At 36.0% G+C, this 26,536-nt stretch overlaps 1 protein-coding gene across 8 annotated transcripts in view; it reads right to left on the reverse strand.

Moving 5' to 3' along the window:
- EPB41L5 (erythrocyte membrane protein band 4.1 like 5) overlaps positions 1-26,536 on the reverse strand; it is a 171,972-nt gene that overhangs the window by 77,469 nt on the left and 67,967 nt on the right. For 7 of the 8 annotated variants that reach the window (XR_010122784.1, XM_054477342.2, XM_063647368.1 and 4 more), the window contains 6 exons: positions 21,144-21,213; positions 17,872-18,041; positions 16,719-16,825; positions 15,124-15,151; positions 8,086-8,128; positions 7,562-7,677 (listed from right to left, as the gene is read on the reverse strand). Coding sequence is in view for 7 of the 8 variants with exons in the window: in XM_054477342.2 (XP_054333317.1) it covers positions 7,562-7,677; positions 8,086-8,128; positions 15,124-15,151; positions 16,719-16,825; positions 17,872-18,041; positions 21,144-21,213 (534 nt within the window). In the remaining variant the exon portion in view is untranslated. Of the gene's footprint in view, positions 1-3,283; positions 4,340-7,561; positions 7,678-8,085; positions 8,129-15,123; positions 15,152-16,718; positions 16,826-17,871; positions 18,042-21,143; positions 21,214-26,536 lie in introns of those variants that run through there. The other variant, XM_054477344.2, reaches the window with a different exon arrangement.

Raw genomic sequence — 26,536 nt, forward strand, 5'->3', positions numbered from 1 at the left:
GTTAAAAACAAAACAAATGAAACTTCCTTCAACAACAAAAAATGAGCTACAGCTGTCAAACCTGTTTTTATGAGGAGGTACATTATTACACCATTAAGGAAGTCTTCAGTTACAACCCTTGGAAAACATTGTTCTCTGAATCAGATATCTCTTTTCCATGCCAATATAAACACAATGCTGGCCAGCTGTCAGGAACAAAATGTAAAATGTTCACTCAAGCACCACCACCTAGAACTGAGGCCACAGCTTGTAACACAGAAGCTTAGGTAATTATCTAATAATAATAAAATTGTGAGAACAATTCCTTCAGGAAGAACAGGAACAATTGTTTTTCTACTTCAGTATAAAAATAACAATAAAAAAGCCAAAGTTATTTTCCTTTCACCAATTTCTTTTAAAATTTTCTCTTCTCTTCATTGTTGAACAAAGACACTAGGTATTTCCCTTCTCACCAGCCCAAAGTGCTCAAAGCAACTGAAGTGCATTACTACATTAGCAATTGTTGAGAATTGATGAAAGAAATGAGGTTCCTTGACATATTTTACACTGAAAGTGACATGCTTCATGTCCTAATTTCTACCCCACCAAGGTTAACGTTAATGGAACAAGATTCCATTCTCACAATGTTTTCATGTGACTAAAGTAAAAAATTTTACGAACAGAGGATGAGAAAATTTTATGTTCTGCAAAAGGGGGGTAGAGGAAGACTACCGTATCTAAATCCACATGACTCATAATATCTGGAAAGGATCTGACAAATCACATTTTATACATGGGGGTAGGGGAAGAGGCCGGCATGGAGAAGGAAGGAGAGAAAGTTGTTTCCCCACCACAGAATTATCTCCAAATCCTAGCCCTTATGTAAAAGCATCTCACATACAAGCATTCACAACAATCCTGGAAAGCAAGATATAACTGATGATGTGGTATAACACATATTAAAATTCAGGAAGGAAGAATGTGGTGGGAAAGAGATAAAATGTTATTGAGACAAGATGATTTTGTTTTAGCAAATCCATAAGTCCTAATACCAACCATAAAAAATAGTAACTGTAATATTTTCAAACCAATATTCAAAGACTAACACTAAAATAACAGCCTCTCAAAGCAATGAACTATGGTTTAGAAATGAAGAGTGTGCCCTGACCAAAGACAGTACCACGACTCAAACAACTGTAGCTCCCACCACTGGGACATGATGCACTAATAGGGGACAACCACCTTCAAACTTGTTCAGTTTACGCTGGTGAATAAAAAGATCCAACCTGGCGATGTACCTTTTGAACAGTGAACAACAACAAAAAGAAATTTTTAAAAAAAGATCCAACCAAGTGTTATAAATAACATTTTTTGGCCAACACTTTAAATAAACTCCCCTGCAAAAAAAAAAAAAGATGACTTGAATTATACTGGTATTACAATATTAGTGTTTGTATACTAGGTGCTTTTCAAAACAGACATATTATACACATAGAAGGACAAATAAAACTTATTTTTCTCTGTAAATTCATTTAAAAGTATATTATCTATGATTATCCTATCAAGGTCAGAAATGTTAGGTCTTACTCCAAGATAGGTAAACGCCTTTGAAATGCAACAAAAAGAAACAATGATCTTATGAGCTCATTTATGTTCATGCGTGAAAGTGTGAATGTCACTAGCTTTGCTGTGTTTCTACAAGTTTCCTTGACTGTAAAAAGTCAAAATATAAACAACCTAATTCAAGATGTTAAATTAGTTATGTTAAATAAAATTAGCCAAAGCACTGTAAATTAAATGACATAATACTTAAGTTCTGTGCTGATGACACCCTTTGATCAAAAGGATGGTGACACAGTAAGGTGCTTCTGGAGGTTATTACTTCTCTAATTCCGAATTTATAATCACTGACTCTTTAGGCATAATAAAATGTAGAGTGTTAAGTAGGTTAGTGACAATTTATTTAATTTAGGTTGAGCTACTTGTAAATACCTGATAGCTCTGGAAACAACATATATATCCATCTTGCAAATATCAGTAAAAAGAACAAGTATTTGCAATATCTGATATGAAATTCTGAAGCATATGGGAACTTCTATAAAATAGACAAGTTTAATTTTACTACCATCCAGCCTTAGCCCTTTACTTTCCTCATCCCTATTGCTGCCTCCATCCCTAACACCCCTTCAATCCAGTTTCTCTCATCAGGAATTCACAAATCAATTCTTTACAACAAGGTTTTCAACAAAAGAAAAACCATGATGTGAATCTTCCCTTAAATGTAACAGTACTGATTAACTCAAATTATAAATATAGAAATGGCCACTTTCAATATGAACTGAAGATCTTACTCTTCAATTACAATCTGCTAAGATATATATGGGGCATTATATGAGCATCTGTCCTGCAGATTAAGAATAATTTTAAAGTGAGTGAAGTCAAACCTTACAACTTCATTATGCCTCTTTGGTTTTTATTATAGAAACAGTACTTTTTTTAATGATATACATACCCATGAAATCTTTTCTTGAATGGCACAACCCAGAGCTTCTGTGCTTAAAATATTATAATCCAAATTCCTCTCTTTTAAGAAAAAAAATCAGCCATGACAATATTTAGCAATTATCATCTGAGCTATTTTAAGTAAAGTCTAAAACAACTATAAGGGCCATACATTAGTGGCCATTTTTAAGCTTGCTAAACGACGATGGGCTTATAGAGGTGGGAGCTGGGCTATTTAAGATACAGATCTATTTATATTTAGAGGATGTGCTAAATACTTTTGAGTGGCCATCCTCTTACACATAATTATACTGAACTCAGATTGAAACCTGCCTACAAATTTCATTCTTTAAATATTAGTCAGTTCTGCTTATTTAGGTCTTCTATGGACAAACTGCAACCAACCATTCAGTATTAAACCAATAGTCCAGTATTAAGCCCTCTGAAACCTTAATCTTTGTCTGGCAGGAAGGATTTGAGATATAAAACCAACGTCTGTGTGAGCAGGATGCATTAAATGAGTTAAGCTGTTCATAATGAAGCTTCATTATCTTGAAGCATTATAAACTCTTCGAAATATAAAATATCTATAAATTTCTATGTATATAGTTTAAAAGTTTGAAAATTTTTCTAAAATATAAAAGAAAACTAAAAAAAGACAGAAGAAATGCTTCCCTTAACATGTTTTCCTATCAGAAATGGACTTTTTTCCAGCTAATTCACTTCTATTAATTAAACCAAGGAGCTTGAAATTCTAAAGTTCAAAAAGGATCAAAAATAGTAATACAATCTAAAAATCATATGGTTTTGGCTTCAGAATTTTATTTTAAAGGTTATACAGGATCAGATTATGAGACTGTTGTAAACCTGGGTAATCTGTCAGGTGTATGAGATGAAAGAGAAAAGCCAGTAAAATGAAAAGACAAAGTAAATACGTTTTTCATTTTATATAACCATTCAGTAGTAATGTAACCATTCAGTTAACCACTGGTTAACTGTTATGTTAACTGAATGTTAATCAGTTAACCATTCAAAACTAACCATTCAGATTTCTCTATACATGAGCCACATTATTTATGTGATCTCTAAATCTTTTGGTAAGTTAAAATATTTGTGTTTATTAAAAAGTAAAAGTGTTTGTAATTAAAAATTACATTAATTAAAATCTTAGGCACTTAAATTAAGGCATGTGTCACTTTAGACATATTAAAATAGTGTGTAAGAACAAGTTTTTAATAAATATCTCAAAAGGCTGATATATTATGCCTGGACATGCTTCCACTGTCTTTTTAGTGTGTCTGATTCTTTTAACCTCGATCTCTTTGGATGGCATGTGGCGGGGGAATAATGGGCACCTTGTTCACAAACATGAACCTTCTCCTGAGATACAGTCTGGTGATGTGTGAACATACTAAGATCTGAAAACTCTTCCAAAATCACAATGGTATACACACTCTTTTCAATACAAACATTTGTCATTATCATTGATGGTATATGGCTTCTTCGATTCCTTGCCCCTTTCATGGAAGAATTCAATTACAAACAGCACTAAACAACTAGCGACTCACTGTAAATTCTCCCAAATACTCCTAATGCAATCAATCCTTTATAAACACCAGATAATGTATACCATCAACTTGCATGACAAAGAGTCCCAATGCCTAAGAGGCTCAACACTCATATCTCAGTCATGGCTGTATGGCCAGGAAAATGAACATCATGACGGATTCCTGCATTCTTCACATTGTGCTCATAAACAAAGTCAGTGTAGTTTCTATGTGCGGTCTGGGGTGAGGGCAAGGCCCTTGTGTTCCACTGGTTTCCACCACGTTGACAGCAGTCGCTGGCAGCAGAGAGCCTGGATGGTTGGGGAGTGGGAGGGGAGCACAGTTAGTCAATAGGAATAGGAGAAAATGGATGTGTAAGAGATAGTAAACGTGAAAGGTAATGTGACTAGCATGCACCGCTGCTATGAGTAGTTACCAACATCTACTCCATGCAATGATAACATTCAAGAATAACAAAGTGGGGGAAATCCACAAAGTTACATGTAATGAAAAATACCAATATGGAAATACATGTAAGTAATCTGAGTCAGTTAAGTGAATTAAAGAAGAAATTTCTCAGAAAGCAAGACACTCTGTATCTGTCCCTGATGTTGTTACTAATATTAAAAGCAGAAATGTTGTTAGGGGTTCTAATCAGAAGAAAAAAATATTCATAATCTACTTGCTTCAAATATTTGAAAAAAGAACTCTACATAAGGACAAAAGCATATATGGAAAAGGAAAACTTTGAAAATTCTTCCTCAAATTATGGGATTTCACAGAACTGAAATCCAGGAAACAAAATTCAGAAACAGCACTAAAAATAAAAAATCTACCTTCAGAGGCCATGTAATTTTACATCAATGTTCCCAATTAGCAATAGAGAATCATCGCTCCTTATATAATCAAAGTTCACAAGACCTCAAAATGAAATTCAACAGGTACAGATAATGTGATGAGATGATACACCCTCTCCAAGAAGTAGTTTAGTAAGCATATTAGGCACCTTTTATCACAGTGCTATAGAAAAGACCTATAGAATTCTAAGAGTGAAACATGCATACACACAGTTCTTGGTTAGAATTGATCAGAGTCCTCCAGTAGAAAGAAAGCAAATCAAAGTCTTGTGACATGGCAGAAAGGGCAGCACATATTTAAAATAACTACAAAGGAAAATACCGCCCCAAATATAAAATATGTGCAAAAATACATTTTTAGTAAGTGTTATCTTTCTAACTCAACCAAAACATTAATCTTCACCTTTATCCCTTAGGGAAACTGAAAATAAATTAACTAAAATAATTTTTCAAAACAAAATTGGAAGGCTTTTTTATAACAAAATCATCTTTCTTTTAACTGAAATACAATTTGTTCATCAGACCTGGCTCACGGAAATCACAACCCTCAAGTTACGGTCTCTAAAAATTTAGAAAACTAAATTAGGTTTATGTTCTCCCCTACCAATGCAAGATTTTCTAAACACCATTCAGTTTTGTTTCTGTTGTTGCTTACAAATGATTTATGGGTTTACAATACATGAATTGTTTCTCAAAACGTGAAATTTTAAATACTTGATTATTCTAAGCCACTGATACGCCAAATCATTCACTCTAATAATGGTGTCATTTAAAAGATACCAGCAAAAAAATGCTGAAGACTTGAACAGGGAGTAGGTTTAGATTAAACTGGTTCAAAGTTATCTGCCAGAAATAGAATGGTCCATTATTCTGCCCAATTGTTCAAACATAGGAAGCATTTCCAAATTTTAACCACTTATCACTTTCTAAAGGAGGACTGCTTTATATTCTTTTGAAAGCATTAACAAGAATCAAAGCATGCAGAAAAAAGAATGAAATGCAGAACATATGTGAAATTAAGGCGGGAGAGTCCATTATCTCCAAAACATGCCAGCTCTATATTCAGTTCCATGCCCTTGTTGACCTACACTGAGGCTTATTATGTTATAAAGAGCACTACTTTACTCTATTTCAGCAAAGGAGGTCTCAGCACAACCACATAAAGAAAGGAGAACACACAGCTCCAAATTTTTCATTTTCCTTAAAATTTAATAAATTCAATGCTCTTTCTAAAGGATGCATCAAAGAAACCAAGTAGTACCTAACAAATAAAATCAAACAGATTTAAAAAAGATTCAGTGTCATAATATAGTATGCCAACTAATCAGACTCTCACTCCATATTAATGTAAAAGGCAAACAAATAAAAGACACTTCTTTTATAGCTGAAGTCTCAGTACTATTTTTCCTTGCAAACAGAACTTGGTGGTAACATCAATGAGATAAAACATAACTGCTTACAGGAGCTGTGTTTTCCATAAGAAATTGAAGAAACTTTCTAAAAATGACTTTCAAAAATAAATTTGACATTTATAAGCCTCACTCTTTACACTTTTAAGTGTGTCCCCAGATGCACATAAATATACCCAAAGTATCACCACCACACACCCATGTAGAAAGAAAATAAAAAGGAGAAAATGGGGCCGGGGGAGAAGGGAACTCAATCTTATAAACTAATCACAAGTTATTTGGAACTGAAGTAAAAATATGCCCAAATATCAAGAGCAAGGCACCTTGCAGTTAGTTAAGCCAAAATAACAGTGAAAAATAATCACATAGCAAAGACTGAAAATAATCACCAACCACTGTTGACCCACCACCATGAAGGAAGAACTGGCTGCACAGAAAGCTGACCAAAACCTTGAGATCACCACAGAAATGCATTAGATTTCAGGTACTAAACAAACTAAGAGCAAGAGAAAAAGAGAAAAATCCTATGAATTATCAAAATTCATTTCACAAACAGACAAATAACTTGAACAGGTGATACACCCAACATGACCACTGAATCAAATAATCCCTAAGGAGCCCCCACCAAGCCACATATATTTATTTGGGAAAGGATAAACTCAAGTGATTAACTCCAATAAGACACAAAGTATCCATATTTGTATATTTACTATTAATCTAAAAAAAGAACCTGGAAGTCTAAATAATTAAAGTATCTTTTTCCTGTCATCAGATTCTCTCTCAGTCTCCTTAGGGTATCTCATGCTTTATTAGATTTTAATCATGTTTTGCTTCTGACTTTACCCTTCGTCTTTAATGAGAAAAACACATTCAAAGTAGCATCATGTTGTGTGGAGTAACAAGTAGTGGATATACTTTCTTTACGGACCTGGGAAAATATTCTACTGTCTTTTTCAGCAGAGAATCATCCACCACTACATCAAGCTAATAAGGGCAGATTTATTTTAAATGTATTAATGTTTTGTTTCAAATAAATAATAAGTAAGGACAGCTGTCTGATGGTCTTCATTTAGACAACTGCACTCCCTTTATCACCAACATCCTTATTTTCCCCATCTCAATATGATTATTTAATAATATGCTTTCCAGCTCACAAATATGAATAATTTGCTTTCAATCATATTTAAAGTACTTTAAGATTATGGCTTGGAATTCCAAATACAATTAACTAGGCGATATTTTATTTTAGTTTAAGGAATTAACAAACCATTTCCTGTCATGCTGGTCTGTTCCAGGATTCTGTGGAAGATTCTCTATCTCCACTGGCACAGGAGCAGAGGAAATGGAAGGACTCACAAGCAGAGCAGATCTCATCCCCCAAGCCTTTGGACAAAAATTATAAAAATTATCTATTTTGCCTCGATAACAGATCTCTTCACCAACAAATACTAAAATGGAGTACTATTTACAAAGCCAACAATTAAAATGTATACAAATGCTTGAATTTTATATACACCTTAGAGATAATGAATGAAATATTAGTAGTCAGTTAAATTATGTTCTTGGATTCACAGAGACATAAAATGTTTTATAGAGCACCTGTTTCCTTTACAAAATCTTAGAGAATAAAATAACAGGAAGTTATTACTGAACCACTTAAGGGAAAAGGAAAAGAAAATGCACATAATTTGTGCAGGGTTACATACACCACTATGAAAATCCAATCAATACTACTACTGTTACCATAATTAACGGGTGATCCAGTGTTTTAGAAGCTTAGTGTTGTCTTACCTGTTGGGAGCCATTACTTTGGGTCGAAACATTATTGTGAACACTGTAATGGGAAAAAAAAAATCAATTAAAAACGAAATTTCAGGACTTCATTTTGTAAGACAACACATACACTAATAAAATATTTATTTTAAAGATATTAACGTTTTGTTTCAAATAAAGAATAAAACTACTGCTAGTACCTAAAATAAGAATGTCAGATACCTGAAAACATTTGTTCTTATAGGCAAATAACTTGCTTTTCTACAGTTGCTCATTTGATGTTTCCATATAACTATAGTTTAATCATGCCTTAGAGGTATACTTCACAACTAATGTTTATTCATTGGACAACAGCTGTCAAGGATGGCCTAACAAAGAAAGCAACACAATTCCACATAAACTTATCTGTCACTTCTTTTGTATGTTCCCACCCTCAAGATTTTCCAGTGTCGGCAACGACTCAGCATTTTATAACTCAGAAGGCTTTAGTATAAAAGGTTTAGAAAGTTTGAAACTTCTGTGTGTACACCTTCCTCTCCAAATGACTTATAAATATGTTCTAAAATTTTCAGTTTAGGCCAGGCACGGTGGCTCACGCCTGTAATCCCAGCACTTTGGGAGGCTGAGGTGGGCAGATCACGAGGCCACGAGACTATCCTGGCTAACACGGTGAAACCCCATCTCTACTAAAAATACAAAACATTAGCCGGGTGTGGTGGCAGGTACCTGTAGTCCCAGCTACTAGGGAGGCTGAGGCAGGAGAATGGCGTGAACCCAGGAGGTGGAGCTTGCAGTGAGCTGAGATCGCACCACTGCACTCCAGCCTGGGCAACAGAGCAAGACTCCATCTCAAAAAAAAAAAAAAAAAAAAATTCAGTTTAGTTTGTACCCATCCCCACCCCGCCATCCCCACAAAAAGCACTTGAAAAAACCCTCAACCTTAATACAAAAAAAAAAAAAAAGAAACTATAGAACAGCAGAAAAAAATTCAATAAAATAAAAACTCAAAGATGAACTATAACTCACAACAAAATGAGAAAAAAAGTTTCCTAATGTCAGACATTCTAAAACAAGGATAAATGGTATCCCTGAAGTAAGAAACTCAACTAATGTAAAAAATAATTCAAAGATATAAAAAAATTCCTTGAAAGTGAGAAAATAATTTACAGATTTAATGACAGCACTGTGTTTCAGGAAAATGAGACAGAAAATGAAATGCAATCAATCCTATATTGTTCAGCCACTAATCTTCAAGGATAAGGAAAGAATACTTCGGGTACCCCGAATAGATTTAAAAGCAAATCACTACCAATTATCAGGTTGGCAAAGACCTCCCATAGCAGTAATCAAGAATATTATTTTATAAACAGCCAACATGTCATTCTACTAAGAGGAAACAGGCAAAGCTCTCAAGCACAACCTCTGAATAGAGGATCCAGAAGCCCTTCTAACAAGGTGAGAGCAAAAAACCACTACCTGATAATGAAAGCCAACCAGTTAAGAACCTAAGAATGAAGAGAGGCCCTGCTAAAAAGCTGGGGAATGAAGAGTGAACATATTTTATATTCTATTTTTTTAAGAACTACAGATCAATTACAAATTGAGTCACCATAACTTGCACTATCACTGTCTGGGTTCAAAGCCAAGCTGTGTCACTAGGTCTATTCTGTACACCTTGGGTTACTCATTTGCATGAGACTGTTAGAACGACTAAATGAGTTAATATTAGCGAAATACAAATAACAGTGATTACAACAACAACAAAATACCTTTCAAAGAGATACTATTGGTGAGGCGTGGTGGCTCATGCCTGTAATCCCAGCATTCTCAGGGGCCGAGCCGAGGCAGGAGGACTACCTGAGCCTAAGACTTTGAGACCAGCCTGGGCAACAGAGCCAGACCTCCAACTCTACAAAAAATTAAAAAATAGCTACGTGTGAGGGTGCGTGCCTGTAGTAGTCTCATATACTTTGGAGGCTGAGGCAGGAGGACTGCTTGATCCCAGGAGGTTGAGGCTACAGTGAGCTATGATCATGCCACTGCATTGCAGCCTGGGTGACAGGGCAAGACCCTGTCTCAAAAAACAACAACAACAACAACAACAACCAAAAAAAAACCCCACCCCACCCCTCCAAAACACACAAACACACACACACACACACACACACACACACACACACAAAACAAACAATTTAGTGCAGATCCACTGCCATGGCAATTTTAAAGATTATACCCATCAGGCACAATTTCTTTTTACTAACCATGTTGTTCTTCCTAGAATACCCATGATCCTAAGTCTTAATGAAATCTCACCCAGCCTGCTTGGTACAGAAGTTAGACCTACTAGTCCATGGTTCCTTGGTTATTCTCTGAAGCTTTTCCTTTAACTAGAAATAACTTTAGTAGGTGATCAATAAGAATAACATGAGAACAAAATACTTATAAGTGATGTTAATTGAATCATAGCTTCCCGTTTTAAATTGTTTGAAATACAGAAAGCATTATTTTCTGATAATTATATACCTTCTTTCACTTCCATGAATATGAAGGAATTACTGAATTATTTCTCATTACTAACCCAGTTCAAGCTTCCCTTTTTAAAGGACTACATACAATAACTGACCCTTTTTGCTTTTACATAGTATACCTTCTACTCATTTGATTTCCTCTACCATTTTTTCTTTTCCTCTTTCCTGTCTTCAAGACTGCATATTAAGCCTGTATAAGAAGTACTAGTAATTGAAATGTCAACTATCCTTTAAAACATCACCTCTTAAAATACTTCATAGTATTCATGACTCACAAGAATAGTTAAGAGCTAAAACAGTACAAGAAAAACGACTGACATCAGCCAATTAAAAAATCCGTTATTCAAATGGGCATTTTACAAAACTGCAGAATACAAGGTTGAGAAACTTTTCAGGTCAAATAGTTGTGTCTTTTCAAACAGTACTGTTTTCCATGGTTCAATGGAGCAAAACTGTTCATACAAACAGAACTGGACAGGCAAGAGTGAAAGGGCATACAACATGCCAGTCTGAGCTCAGGTTTTCTCAAGCACTGCGATGGGTAGTGCTCAATAACCTCCAGGAGAGTTGGGTCCCCCCCACATCTCATTTCTAAAAGCTTAGTCTAAAAAAAAAATCATTCCTTAAATATACCATTTCTGCTATGTTTTCCAGAGCCAAAAGCATCACTAATGAAGAGACACTAACATTTAGCCATTAAAGTTAAATTAATCATAATTCCAAAACAGGCACTATATATATTCATATTTTACCACAAATGTGTTTCAGAACATCTTAAAGAAAAACCTCCTATTTTGCAAATAAAAGCCTTAATTTTTCAACTACGTACCATTGCTGAATACTTTGTTTACATTTCTGCTAACTTTAGCAGGTACTCACTTTTTACTTTAAGCTCTAATATTCCATATCCCAGCCTCCTTTTCAGGAAAGCAAGACATAATCCATTAAATAAACAAAATAGCTTCAAAGGTAAGAAAAATCTCAAACATTACTCCATTTTTCTTTTTCTTTTTTTTATTTGAGATGGAGTCTCACTCTGTCACCCAGGCTAGAGTGCAGTGGTGCAACCTCGGCTCAGTGCAACCTCCGACTCCAGGGTTAAAGCAATTCTCCTGTCTCAGCCTCCAGAGTAGCTGGGATTACAAGCACACGCCACCACGCCAAGCTAATTTTTGTATTTTTAGTAGAGATGGGGTCTTGCAATGTTGGCCTGGCTGGTCTCAAACTCCTGACCTCAGGTGATCTGCCTGCCTTGGCCTCCCAAAGTGTTAGGATTACAGGCATGAGCCACTGCTCCCAGCCATTACTCTACTTTTCTGAAAAACATAGCTTATAAATAAATCCAAGAAAAATAAAAGTATACAGCACAGAAAAGGCACAAAATGTTGTTTTTTTACCTAATAAAAATTTCACGGAGAGAATTTCACAGAAATTTCAGTTCCTCCCTGTTATATTTATTTATTTATTTTCAACAGCCTATTGACAGCTAAAGAAACTTGAGGGGAGTCCTTGTTCAGAAAGCGGAGTGCTATTATAGTCAATCACTAATCATGGACTGGCTTTAAACAGCTTTCAAATTGAAAAAAAATGGGCATTTCAAGGTGAGGCTGATGATACTCAATATCAACTGAATATTCAATTTCTTTTGAAAAAGGTCTAGTGAGACACCTGCCATATAAGAGTACAGAGAAATTCAAAAATAAACTAGATTTGTGGGTATGGTCTGAATCTTATCTTTAACAGGCATTCTAGGAGACTCTAATACATACCAATTATTAAGCATTACATGAGACTACAGATATAGCCTCATTGTAATAAGTAATATTAAAATTAATGGAGCCGGCTGGGCGTGGTGGCTCACACCTGTAATCCTAGCACTTTGGGAGGCCAAGGCAGGCAGATCACTTGAGGTCAGGAGTTCGAAACCAGCCTGGCCAACATGGTGAAACCCTGTCTCTACTACAAATCCAAAAAATTAGGTGGGCATGGTGGTGCATGCCTGTAATCCCAGCTACTTGGGAGGCTGAGGCAGGAGAATCACTTGAACCTGGGAGGCAGAGGTTGCAGTGAGCCAAGATCACGCCACTGCACTCCAACCTGAGCAATAGAGCAAGACTCCGTCTCAAAAAAAATTAATTAATTAAATTTAATTAATAGAGCCATCAGAAGCAAGACCTTCAGAATGGTAATTTGAAAACAAAAGTAGATACTTTCTCCAGTGAAACAAACATTTAAGTGGTTTAAAAAAAAAAGATCAGTAAGCTTGAGGACAGGTCAAATGAGATTATGTAGTCTTAAAAAAAAAAGGTATAAAGAGAAGCAAACAGACTCAGAGACCTGCAGGACACCATCAAATGTAACAACTTACATGTTAATGAGAATTCCAGAAGGAGAAGAGAAAGACAGCATAAAGAATATCTAGAGAAATAATGGGTAAAAACTTCCAGACTTGATGAAAAGGTTATATCATGGAAAAGCAACCATATGAAAACTGGACTGGCAATATTTACATCAAATAAAATCAACTTTAAAACAAAAGTTACTAGAGATAAAAAGGAACAGTCCATCAGGATAATATAACAATTAACAACACATACATACCTACCCCTAATCCACAACATACATGAAACAAAAACAGAAAGAACTGAAGGGAGAAATAGACAATAGTTGTAGACTACAATACTCCACTCTCAATAATGGATTAAATCTAGGCAAAAGATGAACAATGAAACAGAAGATCTGAACGCAATAAACTAACAGACATCTATAAAACACTCCACTCAGAAACAGCGAAATATATACTCTTCTTAAGTACACATAAACTATTTTCCTGGGTGACTCATATGGAGGGGCCATAAAAAAAGTCTCAATAAGTTTAAAGAGATTGAAATCACACAAAGTATGTCCTCTACCCATTATGGAATAAAATTAGAAAAAAATAAAATTTTGACATTCACAAATACATGGAAATTTAGCAACACACTCCTAAGTAATCAAACAAGTCAAAGAAGAAATCACAAGTTAGAAAATAATTTGAGGTAACCAAAAAACAAGAACACAACATAGCAAAACTTACTGAATTAAAGCAGTGCTTGAAAGGAAATTTAATATCTTTAAATGTTAAAAAATAAAGATCTCAGATAACCTAATCTTCCACCTTAAATATTAGAAAAACAGCAAACCAAACCTAAAGCAAGTGGAAGGAAAAAATATTATAGAGCAAAAATTAATGAAACAGAAAAACAGAAAAATCAATGAAACCAAAAGCTTTTCTATTTGAAAATGTCAACAAAATTGACAAACCTTTTGCTAGACTAGTCAAGAAAAAAAAAACCTCAAAATACTAAAAATCAGAAAGGAATGAGGAGATATTACTATGGAACTTTCAGAAATACAAAGGAAAAGGGAATACAAACTGTATCCCCACAAACTAGATACCATAGATAAAAGAGACATAACTCTAGAAAGACACAAACTCCCAAACTGAATCAAGAAGAAAAAGAGAATCTGGGAGGGCCTGGCGCTGTGGCTCACGCCTGTAATTCCAGCAAGATGGGAGGCAGAGGCAGGAGGATTGCTTGAGCCCAGGAGTTTGAGACCAGCCTGGGCAATACAGGGAGGCCCCATCTCTACAAAAAATTTAAAAATTAGCCAGGCATGATGGCAAGTGCCTGTAGTCCCAGCTACTTGGGAGGCAGAGGTGGGATGATCACTTGGGCCTAGGAGGGTGAGGCTGCAGTGAGCCATAAGCCATGCTCAAGCTGCTGTACTGCAGCCTGAGTGAAAGAGCTAGGCCCTGCACGCCCCCCACCCCTGCCCCAACAAAAAAAAAGGGAAGAAAAGAAAATCTGAATAGATCTCTTGTAAGAATTTTTAAGCTTCATATAAAGAGAAAGATGGCTTTAATGGTGAATTCTACCATACATTTAAATGATTAATACCAATTATTTACAAATTCTTCCCAAGAAATAGATGAGGAGGGAACATATACAAACTTATTTTGTAAAGCCAGTATTACTCACCCTACATAAAAAACCAGACAATGACATTGTAAGAAAACTACAGGCCAATATTTCTGATGAATAGACACACAAATCCAAAAACATACTAGGCTAATGAAATCCAGCAAGATATAACATAAAGAAGGACTATACACCACAACCAAGTGGGATTTATCCCAGGAAGAAAATTGCTTATTTGCAAATCAACCTTTCTCCTTTGTGCTCCTTGTGTATAAGGATCATAATTTATCTTTAGATCCTCAGCCACTTGCCAATAACAAACGTATGTCATTCTCTTTATGAATGGCTCATCTGCCCCGACCCCATTCTTTACTTCCTTAAACTGCTTTAATTTTTCATCATGTCAATTTTATCTGGCATTACATGTTCATTTATTCCCTGACATATCCCTGGTGCCTTACGGACAACTTGACATTTTGATAGGTCTTAAATATTTGTTTAATGATAGCAACTACATACATCCCAAACATTCTATATCAATTCCTAAGTTGCAAAACATTACTTACCTAAGTTCTTCAGGTTTTGTAGCACATGCTAACAGAAGAAAAAAGATAACGCCTCATTAGTTTCACCTTACATGATAAACTGCTGCACTATTCAAAGCAAAATTTTAACTAATTGCTTTACAAGCCGTGTTTCACAACCATAAATTTATTTCTTTGAGAAAGGATCTTTCATGTTTTTGTAGAGATAGGGGTGGGCCTCACTACTGTTGCCCAGGCTGGTCTCAAACTCCTAAGAGTTGAGCTTTTGGGCTCAAGCAATCCTCTCACCTTGGCCTCCCAAAGTGCTGGGATTAAAGGTGTGAGCCACCACATTTGGCCTCAACCATAAATCTAAAAACCTTCAATTCACCGAAGTGTTTTGGGATTCACACCATAGAGTCAACAATGACAATTATTTTCATTTTTCAAATAAAGCAATACAATGCATATATATCTCCTCCTTTTAAACAGAACCGATCTGTAAGCCTCCAGAGTGAGCAGACTGATTATGAATTATCATCAGTGGAAACCAAGAGGAAACTTAGGGTTTTAAAATCATCACAATTCACTTATAGCTGTATATTTAATTTACAGCCACACCAAAACTTATGAGTATAAATCATTTTTATAAAAAAGTCAATACTGCCAAACATCAGATCATTACAGTTGTTTTTGGACAACTGGTGATGACTCTGACAGTGGAAATACTTAAAATTAAATTTGCATTTTAATGCAAATTCATTTTAATGCAAATTCAGTTTAAAACCGAACACAAGGTTTAATTTATTTGTCAAGGTAAACCGTGCTTTTTCTTATATAATTGACCTTAATCAGCAAGTAACAATTATGAATTAGGAAATGTCTATGTATAACAATGATGAATATATTTTAAAATAGTATTTAATAGAATCTTTAATATTATAATACAATATGAAATAAATTTTACTTAAAAAACATTCATCACAAGACAATGTTTTGGCCAGGAATGCCTGTAATCCTTTTAGGATTTGGGAGGCCAAGGTGGGCAGATCACTTGAGGTCAGGAGTTCAAGACCAGCCCAGCCAACAAGGCAAAACCCCATCTCTACTAAAAATACAAAAATGAGCCTGGAGTGGTGGCGCATGCCTGTAATCCCAGCTACTCAGGTGGCTGAGGCATGAGAATCACTTGAATCTGGGAGGTGGAGGTTGCAGTGAGCTGAGATCATGCCACTGCACTCCAACCTGAGCAACAGAGTGAGACTATCTCAAAATAAATAAATAAATAAAAATGTTTTTAAAAATTCCTAAGGGGATTAAGGGATGTTTTAGAATGAGATCTATAAGTCAAAAAGGGAGAGAATATGTTGCTCTACAGAAACAGTTTTGTATACAAAAACTGAACATAACCTCAGACTATCATTTGAATTGGGATTAACATAAAGTTTAATCTCTGCTAACAATACAGGCAATTTTTCTCTGTGTATCCCATGAAATTGATTCTGCCAGAAAAGTACTTTAGTTGACTGGAACAGACCTGAGGAGGAGATTCAGGTAACTTCCTCTTATGGAAACACCACCAACACATAATTAATTGTCAAGGAAAAATAATCCGTTGAAAGAGGGTTGCACTTCACCTTTCATTTGTAGAGTTCGTCTAGAATATCGTTTGCTGGGCCTTCTTTCAAAGGATGTTGATCTTCTTGCTTTATTGGTTTTTGTGGTCTGATACTCCGTTTTCCCACTAAATGAGGCATAACAGAAGTAAGGGAAATTTTAAGTCTACAGTAATAAAACACACACAAATAAGACAGTCTACATTCAGGTTCTCCTTAAAAGACTCATCCTAAACTTCATCGCACAGGAACAACTACTAATAGTCTTGATCTCTCTCTTTACCATATGCTTCTTTCACTCTTTAGGCTTTTGTGAAAGATGCAACAGATTATGTTGGTTTTATTTTTCTCGTATGCATGCATATCACCTAAGTACACATTAAATAAGTTTGGAATATCTGTCCTTTCATGGAAACTCCCTCTCTTTCCCATCTACATTCCTCAGTGCAAAGTGTGTAATTAAAAGAATATTTTCAGTTACTTTTTCTAATTGTGATATTCACTTTTCAGTATAATTTTCCAGAAATGTTTTTTAAGACTATTGTCTTATTCTCCTTGATTTCCATTTAAATTCTGTTCAGAAAATGCCTCCTTACTTTTAATATAAGTAGAATAAAATACTACTTCTATTAACGCCACATAATCAACTGGCCCCATTATTGGTACAATCCATTCCTTCTTTAACTGATTTCCATGGCATGCAGAAAACTCACAAGCAATAATCCACTCTCCAGTAAACCAAAACATTTCTAACTCATGACAACAAACAAGGAGTCATGAGAATAATGACCTTCAGGTTTATAAAGGACCACAAATGTTATCCAGACTAATATCCCATTCAGTACAAGAAACCCTCTTCTATATGGGTATCCAGTGGTGGGTGGAGAGTCCATAAACCTCTTGTTAAATAGATAAACTGGGAGTGGGTTAATATATAAAGTAAACATCCAGAGGGATATAAAAGCCATTATACAATTACTGTTTCCCATCTATTCAAGAAATTATAACCAATAACAATACCATTTTTCTATTTTATTTTGGCCAGTGGAAGACTCTGGCAAACCACTTTATTCCTCTCTACCTTAGTTACCATATCTGTAAAAAAGAGAAGGTTGGCCTAAATTTTTTGGCCTGTATGCAATGAAAGATAGATAAAACAGCTATTAAAATTAACCTATATCTAAATCGTGATCCTAGTCGAATAAATCCTGATCGATGAGAACTCTTTTGGACGGGGCCTCGAAGGCGGAAGAAAGCATGATGCTCCACAGCACATTTCCATAAATGTTTGCATGCTTTTGGATGATCCAGTCTAAAGACAAATGTATGTTCCTGTTCTTTGCCCTGAAAAAGAAAAGTATATATAAAAGGATGATTACTAGCTCAAACAGTCCTATCTCCTATTCTGAGATACAAACACATCCATGAATAAAGGATCTAGTATGCTCCCTGAAATTGACACTCTTTATAGTATCAACATAATAAAGGCAGAGTTGAAATCAAGTTGCTCATTTCATCAGCCAATACAAAATTATTCCTAGGAGTTATTCCCCTCTACTTACATGATCTCATTTGTCAGAGAGATATAAAATGAGATTTCATCTGCCATTATTTGGGATAACTGTATAATTATAATTTGAGGAATCATATCAGATCTGGCAGTATGTATCAACAGCCCTAAATATGCTCACATTTTTGTCCTAGTAATCTCACTCCCATGAGTCTAATTATAATAGTTAACATTCATATAGAAATTTTTCTAAGGATTTCACATAAATTATCTCAATGAGTAGATACTATCATTAGCCCCATTTCATAGATAAGGAAACTGAGGCTCAAAGAAATTAAGCCCAAAATCACAAAGCTATTAAGAAAGAAAACCAGAAATGAACTTAACCATTAGTCTTGCTCCAGAATCCACACACACCTCTAACAACTAAGTTATACTGCCTCTCTGGGGAAAATTATTTCCTAAACATCAAAAGTTATATATGAAGATGTATATTTCCTCAGTCTCATTTATAATAGTAAAACTTGGTACAAACCCTAAACGTCCAAAAAAAGAGAAATGGTCAAGTAAATAGTGGCATATGTAAAAAATTATACAGAGGGATAAATGAATAAATGATGAATGAATGAATGTGCTATTGTTTATTCATATTACACAATAGCATATATATATGTTAGATCTACATAGGTACACGTTTAGATAAAACAGGCAAGCTGCAAATATATATAATTATGCAAGTTTTTAAAACAATTCTAATATGTGTTAATATTTGGAAAAAGTTACAAAATACATATAATACCCTCCAATATTGGTGACCAGGTACCAGAAAAAAGGGGGTAGGTAGTCAGGGGGTTAGACTTTAGTTGGTATTATTTATTCATGCACATAATTGTATTTATCTTTCTCTAAAAGGGATCTGAAGCAAAATGTAAAAAATGTTAAATCTAGATCATGAATAAGATGGTTATCTATTTTATAATTTTTGGTACTTTTCAGGTTATTTAAAGACACTATTAAGACAGTAAAGATGGATATGCTAACTACCCTGATCTGATAATTACAAATTGTATACATGTATCAAAATATCATTCTGTATGCAATAAATATGTACAATTATTACATGTCATCTAAAAATAAAAGCAGTGGAAAAAGGGCAAAACAAGGAGTAGACAATACTTGCAACACTAATATCTGACAAAGAATTAATATCCAGAACACACAAGGAATTTTTTCAATGAATAAAAGGCACATGACCTAATAGAAAAATGAGCAAAAGATTTGAGTAGGCATTTCATAAAGAAGATATCCACATATCCAATAACTACATAAATAAGTACTAAATCAGAGTCGTCATTAGGGGAACACAAACTAAAACCACATTCTACTCCACAAGAATGGCTACAATGAAAAAGACAGAATTCCAAACATTAGCAAAAAAGAAAAAAAACACCAATAACATTGCTGGCGGGAGTATAAACTCATATTAAATACTTTGGAAAGAGGTTTGGCAGTACCTACAAAAGCTAAATATACATACACCTTAGTGTTCAGAGCAGCACTCTTTTTTATTTTTTAACTTTTATTTTGGGTTTGGGGTACAAGAGAAGGTTTGTTACATAGGTAAACACGTGTCATGGTGGTTTATTGCACATGTTATTTCATCACCCAGGTATTAAGTCCAGTTATCTTTCAGTTAATTATCTTTTCTACTCTTCTCCCTCCTCCCACCCTCTCCACTCAAGTAGATCCCAGTGTCTGTTGTTGCCTTCTTTGTGTTCATAAGTTCTTATCATTTAGCTCCCACTTGTAAGTGAGAACATGTAGTATTTGGTTTTCTGTTCTTGCATTACTCTGCTAAGGATAATATCCTCCAGCTCCATCCATGGTCCCGCAAAAAAGATCTCATTCTTTTTTATGGCTGCATAGTATCTCATTGTGTGTTTAAAATGGGAAAAGTATAGCAGTCAAATTACTGAGCAGAGGAAAATGAAAGAACTGGATTAAAAAAAAATCTTTTCATCGTTATAAAAATGTTTAAACAAACAGAAAAACTGAATACCCATATACATAGTGTCTAGATTCAACAACTGTTAACATTTTGCTCAAATTGCTTTTATCTATATCCGTATGCATATGTTAAAATTTATTAATTTGCATAAAGTAAAATTCTTCTTGCCTTTTCTAAAGTATCATATAAATGCAGTCATTCAATACATAATTTTTTAAATCTGGCTTCTTGCATTAAGAACAATGCATGTGAGTTGCATCCATGCATGTATCAATTAAGAACTACACTGTAACTGATACAAAGGTAATCTTTAATTCAAAAGGCTTTATTATTATTAGGTAGATCTTTTTGATCAGTTAATAAAGAGATAAAGTTGGTCTGCCACAGTGGCTTACTCCTGTAATCTCAACATGTTGAGAAGCCAAGATGGGAGGATTACTTAAGGCCAGGAGTTTGAGAGCAACCTTGGCAACATACTGAGATCCCCTGTCTCTACAAATAAATGAAAAAATTAGCCAGGCGTGGTGGCATGTGCCTGCAGTCCCAGCTACTCAGGAGGCTGAGTGAGCGGGAGGATCACTTGAGCCCAGAAGGTCAAGGTTACAGTGAGCTATGATAGTGCCACTGCACTCCAGCCTGGGTGACTGGCTGGGTCACTTAAATGTAATTTTTTATACACCTCAGATATATGATCAATGAAGAAACAAGAAGACACTTTTATATTATTTTTTCATCCTAAGGGCAGAAAACCATATTTTTAGCATGGTATGACCCAAGTAAGGAAATTATTTAAAGCATTAATTATACTGTCTGCATTCTGTGGCTCTTTAAAACAATGACGTACATTCCCTCTTTCAGAGAAATACGTTACCACATAATACAGTCACTGCTAAATTAAACAAGTAATATAATATAATTTCATTCCTACCTGATCATCATCTTCTACAACCACCAAGGTTAATTTATTCTTCTTAAAATCCAATCTGGTTATCTTTGGCCTATAATATAATAAGAGAATAAAAGCCAAATTACAAACAAATGTTCTCTAAATATGAAAAAATTGTTATTTCAAATACATTTAACCATCTAACTCCTGAATTAAAAATTGACAGGAGGGTAAACATTACTTGCAATGCCCATGAAAAGACAGGAAACAGAAAAACACAGCACATATTTCAAAAGCAACATCTCTGACAAAATTGAGGCTGCACATATCAGACATTAAAAATGTTAACGCAAACGAAATCTATGTATTTGATAGGTCTCGATTATGGTGTAAGAGATTCTTTAGGTCTAGGGAAAATTGTTTCAGTGTTAAAGCAGAGCAGCAGCACAGGAACTAGACATAGGAACGACCATAAAGCTTAAAAAAGAAAGCCATAAAGAAAAACACTGATGATGGATTTCAACTCTTTACGTTTGTTTGAGATAGGTTCTCCCTCCATCGCACAGGGTGGAGTGCAGTAGTGTGTTCATAGCTCACTGCAGCCGTGAACTTCCCAGACTCCAGTAATCCTCCTACCTCAGCCTTACTCCCACACCACACCAGGCTAATTTTTGTGTTCTTTGTAGAGACAGCCTCGCTACGTTGCCCAGGCTGGTCTCAAATTCCTGGGCTCAAGTGATCCTCATACCTTGGTCTCCCAAAGTGTTGGAATTACAGACGTGAGCCACTGCAACTGGCCTCAACTCTGTTTTCAACGAGAATTTTGGTTTGAGGAAACACATCTTAATTTTTTTAACCTCGCTTTATGGCCCACTTTCCAACTGTATCTCCCACTTGTAAATTCCAAACCACCTACCACACATTTGAACTCTGTATTTCCATAAATTGTGAATGTCGAAACAATGTGACACTCTGATTGACTAATCTTTAAATATAACATATGAAATAGATGTAAAACATAACTTTACAAGAGCTTTACTAAAACAATAATGAATAAATAATAGCAGGAAAAGGAAAGGAAACAGAATCTCGCTCTGTCACAAAGGCTGGAGTGCAGTGGCGTGATCTCAGCTCACTACAACCTCCACCTCCCGGGTTCAAGAAATTCTCCTGCCTCAGCCTCCAGAGTAGCTGGGATTACAAGTGCGTGCCATCATGCTATGCCTGGCTAATCTTTGTATTTTTAGTAGAGACAGGTTTTCACCATGTTGGTCAGGCTGGTCTTGAACTTCGGATCTCAGGTGAGCCCCCCGCCTTGGTGGGGATTACAGGAGTGAGCCACCTGGCCTGCCCTAAGTATTCTTCTAAGTGCTTTACAAGTATTAATTAACTCTCAAGACAACTTTATAAAAACGTAGAAAAGGAGCCTTTATCTCTCTGCCTAAAGCATTCTTAGGCCTGGAAGCAGGTTCCATTTGCCCACAGGACAAGCTGGAGGTATGAGGGGATTTAACACCCAAGAAATTGTAAGATAATTGCCCAAGGTTCTTCACACATCAAGGGACAACTGTAAAGGTGTTCAACTCAAGCCTCTCACAGAGTCCCCAGCAAGAACACTCAGATGCAAAACTAAATGAAATACTACCTTCGAGAGCAGTGGTTCTCCCAGCATGGAGTTTGAGATCTGAGAACGGACAGACTGCCTTCTCAAGTGGGTCCCTGACCCCCGAGTAGCCTAACTGGGAGGCACCCTCCAGTAGTGGCAGACAGGCATCTCACACGGCCGGGTACCCCTCTGAAACAAAGCTTCAAGGGAAACAATCAGGCAGCAACATTTGCTGTTCAGCAATATTCACTGTTCTGCAGCCTCCGCTGGTGATACCCAGGCAAACAGGGTCTGGAGTGGACCTCCAGCAAACTCCAACAGATCTGCAGCTGTTGGAAGGAAAACTAACAAAAAGAAAGGACATCCACACCAAAATCCCATCTGTACGTAACCATCATCAAAGACCAAAGGTAGATAAAACCAGAAAGATGGGGAAAAAACAGAGCAGAAAAGCTGAAAATTCTAAGTCAGAGCACCTCTCCCCCTCCAAAGGAACACAATGGAACAAAGCTGGATGGACAATGGAACAAAGCTGGATGGACAATCACTTTGACGAGTTGAGAGAAGAAGGCTTCAGATGATCAAACTTCTCCGAACTAAAGAAGGAAGTTCGAAACCATCACAAAGAAGCTAAAAACCTTGAAAAAAGATTAGACAAACGGCGAATTAGAATAACCAGTATAGAGAAGTCCTTAAATGACCTGATGGAGCTGAAAACCACGGCGTGAGAACTACGTGACGCATGCATAAGCTTCAGTAGCTGATTCGATCAACTGGAAGAAAGGGTATCAGTGATTGAAGATCAAATGAATGAAATGAAGCGAGAAGAGAAGTTTAGAGAAAAAAAGAGTAAAAAGAAATGAACAAAGCCTCCAAGAAATATGGGACTATGTGAAGAGACCAAATCTACAACTGATTGGTGTACCTGAAAGTGAAGGGGAGAATGGAACCAAGTTGGAAAACACACTGCAGGATATTATCCAGGAGAACTTCCCCAATCTAGCAAGGCAGGCCAACATTCACATTCAGGAAATACAGAGAATGCCACAACGATGCTCCTCGAGAAGAGCAACTCCAAGACACAGAATTGTCAGATTCACCAAAGTTGAAATGAAGGAAAAGATGTTAAGGGCAGCCAGAGAGAAAGGTCAGGTTACCCACAAAGGGAAGCCCATCAGACTAACAGCAGATCTCTCAGCAGAAACTCTACAAGCCAGAAGAGAGTGGGGGCCAATATTCAACATTCTTAAAGAAAACAATTTTCAACCCAGAATTTCATATCCAGCCAAACTAAGCTTCATAAGTGAAGCAGAAATAAAATACTTTACAGACAAGCAAATGCTGAGAGATTTTGTCACCACGAGGCATGCCTTACAAGAGCTCCTGAAGGAAGCACTAAACATGGAAAGGGACAACCGGTACCAGCCACTGCAAAACCATGCCAAATTGTAAAGACTATTGATTCTAGGAAGAAACTGCATCAACTAATGAGCAAAATAACCAGCTAACATCACAATGACAGGATCAGATTCACACATGACAATATTAACCTTAAATGTAAATGGGCTAAAAGATCCAATTAAAAGACACAGACTGGCAAATTGGATAAAGAGTCAAGACCCATCAGTGTACTGTATTCAGGAGACCCATCTCACCTGCAGAGACACACATAGGCTCAAAATAGAGACATGGAGGAAGATCTACCAAGCAAATGGAAAACAAAAAAAGGCAGGGGTTGCAATCCTAGTCTCTGATAAAACAGACTTGAAACCAACAAAGATCAAAAGAGACAAAGAAGGCCATTACATAATGGTAAAGGGATCAATTCAACAAGAAGAGCTAACTATCCTAAATATATATGCACCCAATACAGGAGCACCCAGATTCATAAAGCAAGTCCTTAGAGACCTGCAAAGAGACTTAGACTCCCACACAATAATAATGGGAGACTTTAACACCCCACTGTCAACATCAGACAGATCAACAAGACAGAAAGTTAACAAGGATATCCAGGAATTGACCTCAGCTCTGCACCATGCAGACCTAACAGACGTCTACAGAACTCTCCACCCCAAATCAGCAGAATATACATTCTTCTCAGTACCACATTGCACTTATTCCAAAATTGACCACATAGTTGGAAGTCAAACACTCCTCAGCAAATGTAAAAGAACAGAAATTATAACAAACTGTCTCTCAGACCACAGTACAATCAAACTAGAACTCAGGATTAAGAAATTCACTCAAAACCACTCAAATGTACATGGAAAATGAACAACCTGCTCCTGAGTGACTACTGGGTACATAACAAAATGAAGGCAGAAATAAAGATGTTCTTTGAAACCAATGAGAACAAAGACACAACATACCACAATCTCTGGGACACATTTAAAGCAGTGTGTAGAGGGAAATTTATAGCACTAAATGCCCACAAGAGAAAGCAGGAAAGATCTAAAACTGACACCCTAACATCACAATTAAAAGAACTAGAAAAGCAAGAGCAAACACATTCAAAAGCTAGCAGAAGGCAAGAAATAACTAAGATCAGAGCAGAACTGAAGGAGATAGAGACACAAAAAATCCTTCAAATAATCAATGAATCCAGGAGCTGCTTGATTTTTGAAAAGATCAACAAAATTGATAGACCGCTAGCAAGACTAATAAAGAAGAGGAGAGAAGAATCAAATAGATGCAATAAAAAATGATAAAGGGGATATCACCACTGATCCCACAGGAATACAAACTACCATCAGAGAATACTATAAACACCTCTACGCAAATAAACAAAAAATCTAGAAGAAATGGATAAATTCCTGGACACATACACCCTCCCAAGACTAAACCAGGAAGAAGTTGAATCCCTGACTAGACCAATAACAGGCTCTAAAATTGAGGCAATAATTAATAGCCTACCAACCAAAAAAAGTCCAGGACCAGACGGATTCATAGCCAAATTCTACCAGAGGTACAAGGAGAAGCTGGTACCATTACTTCTGAAATTATTCTAATCGATAGAAAAAGAGGGAATCCTCCCTAACTCATTTTATGAGGCCAGCATCATCCTGATACCAAAGCCTGGCAGAGACACAACAAAAAAGAGAATTTTAGACCAATATCCCTGATGAACATCGATGCAAAAATCCTCAATAAAATACTGGCAAACCAAATCCAGGAGCACATCAAAAAGCTTATCCCCCAAGATCAAGTGGGCTTCATCCCTGGGATGCAAGGCTGCTTCAACATATGCCAATCAATAAACGTAATCCATCATATTAACAGAACCAATGACAAAAACCACATGATTATCTCAATAGATGCAGAAAAGGCCTCTGATGAAATTCAACACCCTTTCATGCTAAAAACTCTCAATAAATTAGGTATTGATGGGACGTTATCTCAAAATAATAAGAGCTATCTATGACAAACCCACAGGCAATATCATACCGAATGGGCAAAAACTGGAAGCATTCCCTTTGAAAACTGGCACAAGACAGGGATACCCTCTCTCACCACTCCTATTCAACATAGTGTTGGAAGTTCTGGCCAGGGCAATCAGGCAGGAGAAAGAAATAAAGGGTATTCAATTAGGAAAAGAGGAAGTCAAATTGTCCCCGTTTACAGATGACATGACTGTATATTTAGAAAACCCCATCATCTCAGCCCAAAATCTCCTTAAACTGATAAGCAACTTCAGCAAAGTCTCAGGATACAAAATCAATGTGCAAAAATCACAAGCATTCTTATACACCAATAACAGACAAACAGAGAGGCAAATCATGAGTGAACTCCCATTCACAATTGCTTCAAAGAGAATAAAATACCTAGGAAT

The sequence above is a fragment of the Pongo pygmaeus genome, chromosome 11 (assembly GCF_028885625.2).
Source record: "Pongo pygmaeus isolate AG05252 chromosome 11, NHGRI_mPonPyg2-v2.0_pri, whole genome shotgun sequence".
Classification (NCBI taxonomy): Eukaryota; Metazoa; Chordata; class Mammalia; order Primates; family Hominidae; genus Pongo; species Pongo pygmaeus.